The sequence below is a fragment of the Channa argus genome, chromosome 5, assembly GCF_033026475.1.
Source record: "Channa argus isolate prfri chromosome 5, Channa argus male v1.0, whole genome shotgun sequence".
Classification (NCBI taxonomy): Eukaryota; Metazoa; Chordata; class Actinopteri; order Anabantiformes; family Channidae; genus Channa; species Channa argus.
The window spans coordinates 20654116-20666746 of NC_090201.1; the positions used below are offsets into that span (position 1 = coordinate 20654116).

Consider the following 12631-nt stretch of genomic DNA (forward strand, 5'->3'; position numbering starts at 1 on the left):
AAAGACAGCCTAAGTCTAAAGAAGAATTGTCAGTGCTGGAGGAAGCCAGAAGATTACTTTACAGAAGATGACCAAAAGAGAACTTCAAGAGACGCTCCTCAAAAGAATTCAAGATGTGCTGAAAGCAAAGGAAGGTCATAGAAATGAAAACGTTTTCCTGTAGAATGTGTTTTTTGGTTTATTTAGTATTCTGTTGGACTTCCTGTATTTCCTGGTTATATCTTAATGAATAGAGAATGAAAAATAAACATCAATTGTCATTGCCACCCTGCAAAAAAGGCCAAAGCTGACAGTGGCCTAAGACTTTTACACATAGGATAGTATTTGAGATATGCTGAGTTCTACAAATCGTCTGTTGGTATGTTTTTATGAGTTTTCCGAGGGCATTTTGAGTGTAACAAGAGAAGAGTTTCGTTTTCTGTGATCCTAGATAAGAGCATACAGATTGTAGAGCATAAAGAAAGAATGAGTAAAAAACACTTCAAGGAAAGTTAAGCATCTAACACCACAAATATTGTGCATTTTTGCAGGCAGTCAGCATTGGCCCAAAATGTCACAGAGAAAAGTGCAGTAATTAAATTCCAGTGTGACTTGTTTAAACCTAATAATTGTATGAGGGGTGTGGACCTGCTGAAACCTAACTTTATTATTAATGAACATATTTGTACAGTTATAGTGATATGGGACATTTTAAGGATATATAATTATTAAACTGATTTTGTTATGTGTGATTATGTTGTGATTCTATGATTTATTGCTAACACAGAATCATCAGACTTTTATTCTACTCCCTGGATTGTATTTTGACTCAATTTCAATCTTTTTTCCACATTGTAAAACATTTTTTAAATGTTAAATGCTAATGTACTCTGCTTAACGATTTTACACTCTTATTTTACCTTGAAAAACATTTGTCCCAGTGTAATCACATTTTTGCAAAACGGGCACTGCTTCACTGTAAGCTATATATACTAGTTCCTATTTGTGACAGTGTGTCAGTTTTGTAATGAGTTTACACAACTCCAGCTTCTTCAGCTGTTCTAAATCTGTTGTCTTATGATAAAATACAACGCAGAAAAATGAAGTGAGGCAAATGCACATTACAGAACTTTTTATTTTGATTTAGCTGCAACTGAGATGATCCAGAGCTGTCTCTCGTCTCCATGGAGATCAACCTTCTCAACCCATGATCTGGCAAAGCAAAGCGTCATTATGTGATTATCTCTGAGAATCTGAACAAAATACTGCAAAAATAGATGTAGCTAATGATGAGTCAATGCATACAGCTTGACTGATAAAGAAATCCTAAAAGTAATGAAAACTCATTCTGTAATTAAAATGATACAACAGCAACACTGATGAATTTTATCATGTGTGAATGTCTTTCAAACCACTCATACACTGATTCATATGGGTTAGAGGTAAATACTGACGCTGTTTAACCAGCTGATGTAGGCAGAGACACGGGTGAAGACGGTGGGCTTCCTGTAAGCGTTGCAGCCAGACGAAGACACAAAGCTGGTCACACCGTGGACAACCCACTGGCCGTTGACATTGCAGTTCAGGGGTCCGCCGGAGTCACCCTACATTCAGACAAAACACATCACAGACAAACCCCAGAGCCCTAAATTCATGACTGATGAACTTGTTTGCACATCTGAAATTTCCAGCAACTTCCTTCACATTTTTTATTTAAATTTATTATTTTTTTTGTCCTTTCGGCTTATCCCGTGAGTTCAATGTCGCCACAGCGGATCATTGTCCGCATGTTGATTTGGCAGTTTTCACACACTGGATGCCCTTCCTGACGCAACCCTCCCCAATTTCCACCGGGCTTGGACCGGCACTGTCCAGCTGGGGATGAGAAAGGGCTGTTGGGGGTTCAGTGTCTTGCCCAGAGACACTTTGACATTTAGCCAGGTCTGGGGATTGAACCACTGAGCCTGTGGTCCGTGACAACTGCCTTACAAACTGAGCTACAGCCGCCCCCTCAACTGATCTACAGCCGCCCCACCCGGCAACTTCCTTCACATGTCCCCTTATATTCTAAGACAACCCTTAAGCGAGACTGTGCAGAGCATGAGTTTGCAAGTCTCTGACACGTTGTGCAGTTTAAGCACTAGCCTGGATCACTGTATCTGACCTATGCCCCTGCTGATGCAGCAAGTAAACCTGCTTGTGTCCTTCAAAATATCTTGGTGAAAGGAAGGGGTCAGGCCTATGCTCAGTGGGAGACATTCAATTTCACTTAGTCACAGTGGAGTGGGGCTGAATTTTGACAAGTTCCCTTGAAGTGTTTCCCTCGTTGGTTTTACCCTAATTTCATACTTGTTATCTTAATAACAGAGGGACCTGTGTTTTTGGAGACAACTGGTCTCAACTGCCTTGAACAATCTCAGTTTCCTGCTCTCCTTAGATGCCATAGAGGCTCTTTACTGACCACCAGTTGTGATTAATAAGAAGACATTTTGAGTTGCCAGACAAAGTTGTTAAGAGAATGATTAGAGAGAGCATTGTCCCAACAATTATATGGTCTCAGGTTTGAGTAAAAAAACCACAGATAAAGTTTATTATAATGGCCATCTTTAAGAGTAGCGTATTGTTTGCTTCAAAGGGTTTGTATGTTGTAACTAATGCCTTTGTAAATGTTTTATAATTAAGTAGATAATGAAGAGTTGTTTGAATATAGCATTAACAACACAATAATTTGCTTTATATGTTCTAAAAATCACTTGTCTTTCTCTTTAGGTAATAATGCAAACACATTTATAATTGTTTAATATTTTGATGATAGGGCAAAACGGTGGTGCAATGGTTAGCCCTGCCACCTCACACCCTGCCTCTCACCCAGTGACAGCTGGGAAAAGCTCCAGGCCATGACCCTGAACAGGATAAATAGATAGATAATGTATGGATAGAAGTTGTTGTTGAGTTCTTTTCAATAAAGTAATTGGCCACAAAGTCTAATATGTCAAAAGGGTTTGTGGCTTATAATGGATCTATAATGCATTAGTAAATATTTTATTAACTAAAAATTAGCTTTTTTAAAAAGCAATATCCTATATACCCAGATCTCGTGAACCAGTACTAAAACTCCAGAGATGCTGTCTAAATGCTGGGAGATACTGGAAATAATTAGGAAGGCAGTTGGGTGCACTAATGCATATTGCATTGATGAAAATAGTTTATAAAGTGTGACTCAGCTGAAAATAAAAGAAATCTGGAGACATGAAGTTAGGGGATTTAAAAAGAGTGGATGTGAGTTGGACAGTGTTGGTTGTGCAATGGTGGAGACAAAATACTGAAGATGAGGGTAACTAAGACCTCACACACTCACCTGGCAGCCAGATTCATTGCCGCCACCACCACAGACCATGGTGTTCTTTACAGTACTGCCCCACCATCCAGCGCTGGAGCAGGTCTTGTAGTCAACAAGAGGCAGGTAGGCCTGCTTCAGCTGAGCCGACAGCTGACCTCCAGCTGGGAACAGCAGGAAATAGCTCAGGTAAAGCTTTTGTCAGCAGGCCCACCCACTGCTGTGATGTTGCTTACAGACAGTGTTACTGATACAGTTCACATTCAGCACATTCAGCTACTGCAAATGTTCTTTAATCAAGAGTTGATATTTAATTCATTTATTAAGAGGGGTGCAATGTCTTGCAGCAATCTTATTTTTATTATTTTGCAGTAACTTCTTTATACTTGACCAGTTTTGTTACTTGATGAAAGAATATTTGTTTACATCCCCTTAATCACAAACCTAACATACTGTAATCGTAGTGCACATTCAGCTGCTACAAATGTTCTTTTTCATTTTAAAATAAGGGGATGCACCCAACTGTATATATACTGTAAATACTGTTGTGAATGTGCAAATGAATCATTATGTCAGACTTACTCTGGGTGCGTCCCCATCCAGTGATGTAGCAGGGGTTGTTGTTGGGCAGGACCTGATTACCAGGAGGGATGGCACCGAGCTGGACGTAGGTGTTAAGAGAGGCATCGGAGGACAGACGCAGAAGAGCAATGTCATATCTGAGGGTCAGAAGACCATGACTTCAAGTTACAGACCACTAAGTCACTTTTCCTGTACTCATGAAAGCTTCTTGAAATGGAATTTATGGGTAAACTGTTTGTCATCCAGTGGAAGTTATTAATGGCTGTCACTAGCAATTATTCCATTAATAATTAATCTGCTGTTTATTTCCTCAATCTTTACCTCACTCCGAAAGTAAAAACAATGTTTTAGAGTGCAACAAAACGGCACATTTTCACAGTTGAATTGGTGGGTTTGCTGTTTGTAATATAACATGCAAAGTGAAATTGAAGAATAATAATGTTAATGATAATAAAGTTTTCATATTAAGAAATATATTCCAAAACCTGCCTTTTGTACTTTTTACCTTCTTTTAACTAGTTTACAAAAACTAAATACATTCATTCATACATTGATATGTGATATACATATATCAGTATTTGATGTTTTTTGTTCAGAAGTGGGTCAGATAAGGCCCAGTCGTCACTAACCCTGCAGCAACGTTGTTGCTGTTCCAGTTGGGGTGGACGTAGACTCGGCTCACACTCATGTACTGCTCCGTGCCCTCCTGGGTGTTGATGTTATGATCTCCAAGAACCACACGCCAAGTCCTGGGGCTGTGGATGTACAAAACATTTTTTTCCACGCATACTTGTTTTGTTTGGCAGTTAGCAATATCTGTAGCATAAGAATATTTGCTAAAAAAGTAATATATTATACTGCTGTTGCTTTCAGTTGATAATTAGTGGAAGGAGACAGCTGGAATGCGTTAAAACGTGAACCTGAGCTGTTTTAGCTACGAAGGATGACGTGATGAAGTGGAGTGTGGGACACTCCCTAATGCAGGATATCTAATCTGAAATGCATCGTTTCTTTTAACAAAAGTTAACCAAAGGACTGTGGTCAAATTATGGGGCCTTGTGTGATTGCAACCATAGGATTTGGACTGGGACTCTCTTTAAGGTAGAGCCTGGTGTGACGTTCAGTGAGATCAGTGACATTGAAGATTTACAATACTTGTTAAGGTTAGATATATAGTCATGAGCGAAAGCTACTATTATTATTCTTTTTTAGATACACTCCTTCACCATTTTTGTTACTTTTGGTGATAAAAGAACATTTGTACTAGCTGAATGTGCAATGTTAGTTTTTTGGGGGGAAAGTTCACATCTCCTCATATATTCAAGGAATGTATATAAAAAAGTTATAGTAAAATATTAAACATTTGAAAAGTGCAAGTTTGGATCTCCCTTCATAAATTAAATAAAAATAATGAAAATTAGTTTCTGATAAGGAAATGTGTGTAATAGCAAATTTTGCATTAAATATGATATTGATGAAAAAAATGGTCTGTTTGCTGTGTCTCAATAAGGGGATATTAATTTTTGCAAATGACTGGACATCATAATGAATCCACGTTACCAATTGGGCTAATGATGCATCATATGCATGTTATACATATTATGATGCATTAAAAATATGATGTTATATGGTGACAATATATTTTAAAAACAGAAGAAATATTGTTATATTGTAACTACTAAATTACTAAAGGTTATTAATTTTGACCTTGAGTGTTATTAACCCCAAATGTTTTCAAAGGATGAATTAAGATCATTTTGGGAATTTAGGTTTTTGGCGGCCTGATGAGTGTCCCACATAACAGCATGAATAGAAAGTTTAAAATTTTTTACACTTGTCATTTCTCCTCTGACATTATTAGAGAACAACTTTTTCAGAAATATATTTTGTGCCAAGTGCTGAACTGTATTTATATCCTAATAAATGAATGAAATTACATTTTCAAGAAGTTCCACATAACACTTAGTCACCCTACTTAAACAGCTAGGCAAATATAATGAAATACATTCATGTAAATGTTTAGCTGTCAGATTACACACAGGTTCTTGCTACTTCATTTGTATCTCTGTTAGTTTGAGGTTCAGCAGCTATTCTGTGATGCATGAAACTCCCACCTGTCCACACAGTGAGCAGCAGTCATGACCCATCCTCTCCTGATCAGGGTTCCTCCACAGGTGTGATAGTAGCTGTTGCCAGATTTGTACTGAAGAGAGATCTGATGAAATGACAATAAAGATCATTAAAACAGCAAAACACTGAAGCATTTACAAATTTGCTGAACGTGCAGTAAAGGCACATAGGGGTTTGGTGACAGCTCATATACAGTAGATACAATCAGCAAATACATTCTCTAGGCATACACTAAAGGGCTCTGTGAGGATTCCACTAAAGTAAACATTTAAATCCACACTGACCAAAAAAAAAGGTAAATATCACAAAGATTGATGCACAAAATGAATTTTGCTGAAAACAAAAATCATGGATGTATATTATATGCACACAAAACTCTATGTAAATATGTGTACCAATGATTTAGGGTCTAGTGTCTCTTTAATGCAACTTAATAGTATTTGCCACATTGTAGGTGGGTATATAAGAGGTTGTGACAATCTTGCCAGTCACATTCAGTTTCACAATCAGATTCAGATCCACTGCCTTGAAATTGCTATAAAAAAGGTCACCTGAGTATAGAAAGGCCTTCAGAACTTCAGACTGTCAGGAATTACCATGCACAGCCATTCACCTAGATACCAAACCAGCACAGGTGAGGAAGTAGACTCACTGCACTTTTGAGTTTTAGTTAAGGAGATTCATACTACAACAACCACTGCTGAGCACACTGTACCTGCCAGGGCCAGGAGTTTGGTCTGGCCACCTCACCTCCCACAACCTTTTCTCCAAAGGTGTCAGCCTCAAGGTACCTGGGCTCGGGCTCCAGGTCAGCCAGCACTAAGCAAAACAAAGGCACATGAAGCGTCACAGTCAGACATCAGGCAGTAAAGTGTACCAATAGTCATGTGTGTGCAGAATTTCATGTCAGGAGAGGGAGAATCTGACAGCTCTTACCCAGGGCTGCAAGAGAGGTCAACAAAAGATAATTGAGCATGTTTGCAATCTCCAGAAAGTTTCTGCACTGGAGACTTCTGTCCAAAGTTGTTTTATACCCTCAGGCCTCCATGTGCTGCTGATTGTGTGTGTATGTGTGCATGCATGTGTGTGTGACTTGTTCAATGTCAGCACATGTCCATCTGTGTCTTTCTCACGGTGGAGTCATTTGGGATATAGCTGACTCAGCTACTGAATCCATATTTTCCACTCTTATTGGCTTTACTGTCAGGTGTGCGTGTCTTACTGTCCTTCTACTGTTTTGTACAATTTGTTTTTCCTTTACAAGTTTTGACTGTAGATAATGTGACACATAAGCAACACATATGTGCCACATCCATTTTACTTTAAAGCTTTAGCTTTAAGTCTTGTACCACATCTAGACGTTCATATTTTGCCCTCATCAATTCAAATAAAATTTTAATTGCATAGCCGACTGTCATAAATCACGCATTTGCCTCAAGGGACTTTACAATCTGTACAGCATATGTCCCTCTCTTTCCTTGTACTCTCAAGTCATTGTTCACAGCACACTTACCTCCTGCCAAAGTTAGAGCACACAGACACACTCTGGCATTTTCTCCAAGTGCACCCCTGCTGTTAAAACCCATCTTCAGATGCATTTTCGTCTGCAGCGTGAGTGTGGATGACTTTGTTCTCTTTTTGGTCACCTGGAGCCAACTGGAGACAATCAACTACTGGGACAGGTTCCAGAAAGATCCATTTTATACCTACACAATAATGTAAGGCTCCATAGGGACTAGGCATATTTTCACTCAGTCGCTCGGTGTGATCAAGTACTTTGCATAGAACATATGCCACAAGCAACTTTCACTATACAGTACATTGGTTCAAAAGATTTATGTTTGATTAGAAAGCTCTTTTCATACAAGCGGGAGAGTCTGGCAACATAACCTTGGTGTAGTGAAGTAGTTTCACACAGTCACAGAGGTGACCATGTAGAGAAAAACCTGTATGTTACATGTTGTTTATTTGTCTTCAATAAAGGTCGCTGTTTAAAGCCTGAGAAGCCACAGGCTGCAGTGCAAAACTCCCCTTTTAGCCTTTGATACATGTTACCAAGGCCCTGTGTAAGTAATAATGCAATTATCTCTTCTGTAGAAATCGCTGTTGCAGACCTGTTTCAACAGAGACGGGTCATAGATGACGGATAATCTTGAATCTCTTGATTTAGATTTTACTCATAAACACACATGGGAAATTCTAGGATTCTCCAAAGTTTGGGATCTTTGTGTTACCCAACAGAGGCTCCCGGAACAAGGCTCAACCATTATCTCTACTGCTCTACTCTGAAGACCACAAATCCCACCTAGTGTCGAGGAGCTGCGGAGCGACACTTACAGAAAGCTCATATACTGTACGACATGCTGTGTGACCTGAGCTGTGTTATCTGCCCTTCTCTAACAGGACTACAGCAGGTGAGGATTATTTGTGATCTCATACTGTTGCCTCACAGTATAAAAATACAGTGTTTATCCATCTTCATCTTTAAAACACTATCATTTAAAAATTCTAAAATATCATTCAGCTGCAACCAGCAGCCAGTTCAGCGTGACAGGAAACTGGAGGAAACAGCCACAACAAAAACTATCTTATAATTAAAAAAACTGAAACTAAAAATGTGATAATGAGCTAATCTATTTAGTATGTGGAGAACAGAATTCTTTATTTCAACTTTAAAGATCCTGGTTCAAAATATCGACTTCAGCAATCTTGTAAAAAAGTAAAAGCATACTGTTGCTGGGGGCCATGCACAGTAGATATTACCCAATAAATCCAGCACAATTAAATGATACTTATAGCCTCTACGCAGGCCCTGCTTTTCATTTATTAATGGAAAATACTCTCTTCAGTAAAACAACCTTGCAATGTTAGCAAACATTTAAATTAGATAAACAGCATATGCCACTGTACATTTGTCCAGCCAAAGCAGTCTGTCTGTACTATGGTTAAAGTTAATTCCATTCTGAACGCTGCGACATTTCTGTAATTCCCACTATAGGCAGACTGTGCTGTATCCTCCATCAGAGCCTCAGTGCTCCCTGCAGCCTTTTCCATCTGAAGTGTCACAAAGCCCGCAGAGAGGCAACAGACAGGGTTACAAACATTATTTTTGTAAAGCACCTATCAGACCAATAATATCTATAACTGTAATGGGTTGAATTAAAAAACAAAAGTAATGTAAAAGGATGAGGCTATTTAAGGACAAACTATTATGAATGTTAGCATTTACACAGAACTGCTCAAAGAAATAGTATAATCATGTCCTTGGTACAGCCCTTAGTGCACTGTCTGTGTAGTATATTTGTCCTGTTTATGTCACAGTGTCACAGAATTGAACTTGGAGAGTACTGATAATGCTTAAAATGGGAAATGCAGAATATTAGATCATAGGATTGTTGAAGATACAGTGTTTTTGTGTGCGGGTGAGGTTTACATCATATGTCACACGATATGTGTGACAAATATTATGTAAAATGCAATGAGTGAGGGAATATTTAGGGAAAGCTTCAGATTTTCTCAGCATTGTGGACAAAAGTTTGACATGGAGACAAAATTGTCTAACACAGATTATGATTTTGAAAATGTTTAATAGTAAAAGATTTGAACAGGGTCATTCAATGTAGATGGAGAACAAGCTCACGTTAGAGTAGCAGCCTCTGCAGCAAAATCATCGGTTTTATGGACTGTTCATGACCTGGAAGATGAAATGTCCACATATTCAGTAAGTATTAATGTCCATCTTAATTTCAGTTTTTTTATTTTCAATATAGACAATTACAACTTTTAATGAATTCCATTAAACGAGTACAAGTAGCAGAAGATATGAGGAGTTTTTATAGGTTATTATGAGGTTAATTAAATGTTACATATAACTCTCATACTGACCGAGTTCATCCACTCGATGTAGGCAGAAACACGAGTGAAGACAGTGGGCTTCTGGGGAGTGTTGCATCCCATACCAGACACAAAGCTGGCAATGCCATGGACGTACCAACTGTTGTTGACCTTGCAACTAAGAGGACCACCAAAGTCACCCTGGAGTGAAAACAAGAAATGGTTGTATTGTGCAGAGATTAGCAAAGGTTTTATTAAATTAGGGATGAAACAGGTTCGTTGTCACCACTATGCATTAAATGATATACAGCATGCGTAACAGGTATACTTCATTTCTAATATTCTCAGACTTATAACATCAGCACACTCACGTTGCATCCTGACTGAGCACCTCCTCCCGCGCAGATCATTGTGGTCTTTACGGTGCTGCCCCACCAGCCCGAGCTCGTGCACGTTTGGTGGTCAACAATAGGAAGGGAGGCCTGCTTCATTCTGGAAGACATGCTTCCACCGGCTGAGGGTAGAGAGCCGAGAGATAAACTTGGGCCACTGCATGCGTGAGATACCGAGTCTCTTCACAGCGTAAGGGCCAGAAACATGAAACATGAAGATGTCATCAGACTTACTGGAGATGCGTCCGTATCCAGTGATGTAGCAGGGGTTGTTGTGGGGCAGGATCTCTCCAAAACGAGGAAGAGAGGCCAGCTTCACATAGGAGGTCAGGGACACCTCAGAAGACAGCCGCAACAGAGCGATGTCATTACTATTAGTCAAATGATGGGGATGCTTGAAACTTAGTAGACACTTAATCACAACACAACATGGTCCTATTGGAATGACATCACAACATACATGCTGATCAAATACATTAGATTAGCTTTTGTATTTGATATAAACAGAGAACAGTGCACAGTTAGAGTATATTCTATTCGAGGGCAGTGAAACCTATAAGACCTATTGAAATTAAAAAGACCAAGGACCCACCCAGAGGAGATGCTGTTACTGTTCCACTCCGGATGGACAACAAAACGGCTGACACTCTTGAATTGTTCAGTTCCGTGGCTGGAGTGCAGGACAAGGTCGCCGAGGACCACGCGGAACGAGCTGTAACTGTTTTAGCTGAAATTAGTTTGCTTCTATGTAAAACAGTAAAACACAACTACAAAAACAAATAGAACAAGGCTGTTCTGCAAAGTGGTGCTTTGTTATTGTTTTTGCTGTTTACCACTTTAGCTTATTTTATCATCCCAGTAGAGGCCAACTGGCAATAAAAGTACATCTCAGGATGATGGGTCAGGAAATGGTAATTCATCATAAACAAATGTACATTTTTATCGACAAGTTAAAGGATCAGCAACATTACAGTGCAACAGTTTTTCCTGGTGGTCTGTATTAAATTTGATGACATGTCAAAAAGTCAGTCTGATCAGAATCAGGATCAGCAGCATAAATAACTTTAGCTAATTCCGTGACAATCCATCCAATATATTCCAGTTTGGACCAAAATGGTGGACCAGCCAACAGACCACAATAACATTTGCGGATTAGCTTTATCAGATCAGGATAATGTGAGATGTAATAACAGTAACTGTGTGATACCTGTGTACGCATTGAGCAGCGGTCATAACCCATGCTTTTCTGATCAGTGTTCCTCCACAGAAGTGGTGATAGGACCCCCCTGAGTGGTGCTGGAGAGAGACCTGGAGCAGGACTCACAACATTTTATCAAGTCACACAAATCATTCAAGTCCACTCAAGGCCAGTGTTGACCTCTGTCTACCACATTATAACCACCGGACAGATTTATTGTTGTGGGTGATCTGTGTGTGTCATTACGATGTCCAATTCAAAAACCAAACAATTAAAAGATAAGATGCTTAACGTCTCTACAGTGCTGGCTGTTTTCTTCTACTCTTTGTGCTGAGCTTAGGGGCTGCTGGATGTGGCTTCATATTTAAAGATTGTCATATTAATTTGGTATCAGCGTTAACTCATGACATGTCAAAATGTTAAACTTTAAACTAAAAGACCAGCTTTGTTTGTCACTAATGTGAGTAAAGCAGGTCTGAGCTCCAACTTAGACATCTGCTCCCCATACTAAGTAGAAAAATCAATATCCTGAACTTACACAATTTTTTCATGATTTGTCTGGTCACGTTATACTGTACCTGCCAAGGCCAGGAGGTGTGATTCGGCACATCTTGACCTCCTACAACTCTTCCGGCAGGGCTGAGTTCTGTGTAGTTTGACTGAAGCTCCAACTCAGCCAGCACTGTAGCGCAGGCGAAGGCTCATCAAAACACTACTGAACACACTTTCATCTTGCCTTAATTGTGTCTATTTTTATCATAAGCAAGATAGTATTTTTCATCAGCAGAGTATTTACCGTACAGCCTTGGCATTTCTTACCCGTTGCTGTGAGAGCGGTGAACAGCAGGAACGGAAGCATGTTTGCAGCAACTTTTCACATTTCTAAAAGCATGTCTGGCTTTATACACTGAGCTGACCTTCACTTCTTGTGGACCATCTGCTGAGCTTAGCAGTGGTCAGAAATACACCTGTTGGCCATCTCACACATTATCGTCTTTGTGATAAGTGTGTGACAACATGTTGACACATCAAACTGAATTTACTGACACACGAAAAGCGTTTCCATATATGTTTAGACCTAAAGTGCTGAACATTTGTTTTCGCAACCTGTGGCTACACTTTGAATACGTGAAGTAAATTCATTTTTATGGATCCTTTGTGAATTATTTGTTGCAGATA

The 12631-nt window shown here is 39.3% G+C and overlaps 2 protein-coding genes across 2 annotated transcripts; both read right to left on the minus strand.

The window, feature by feature from the left end:
• Nucleotides 1–1096: 1096 nt before the first annotated feature.
• Nucleotides 1097–7109, minus strand: LOC137128183 (elastase-1-like). Its single transcript, XM_067505982.1, has 8 exons — nucleotides 6965–7109; nucleotides 6744–6847; nucleotides 6013–6113; nucleotides 4528–4653; nucleotides 3899–4035; nucleotides 3338–3480; nucleotides 1434–1583; nucleotides 1097–1191 (listed from the first exon to the last, which is right to left on the minus strand). The coding sequence occupies exons 1-8, from the start codon at nucleotides 7002–7004 to the stop codon at nucleotides 1180–1182; spliced, it is 813 nt and encodes a 270-aa protein (XP_067362083.1). The 5' UTR covers nucleotides 7005–7109; the 3' UTR covers nucleotides 1097–1179.
• Nucleotides 7110–9598: 2489 nt separating this feature from the next.
• Nucleotides 9599–12398, minus strand: LOC137128112 (elastase-1-like). Its single transcript, XM_067505836.1, has 8 exons — nucleotides 12272–12398; nucleotides 12031–12134; nucleotides 11462–11562; nucleotides 10847–10972; nucleotides 10489–10625; nucleotides 10234–10376; nucleotides 9914–10063; nucleotides 9599–9722 (listed from the first exon to the last, which is right to left on the minus strand). The coding sequence occupies exons 1-8, from the start codon at nucleotides 12309–12311 to the stop codon at nucleotides 9705–9707; spliced, it is 819 nt and encodes a 272-aa protein (XP_067361937.1). The 5' UTR covers nucleotides 12312–12398; the 3' UTR covers nucleotides 9599–9704.
• Between the last annotated feature and the right edge of the window lie 233 nt (nucleotides 12399–12631).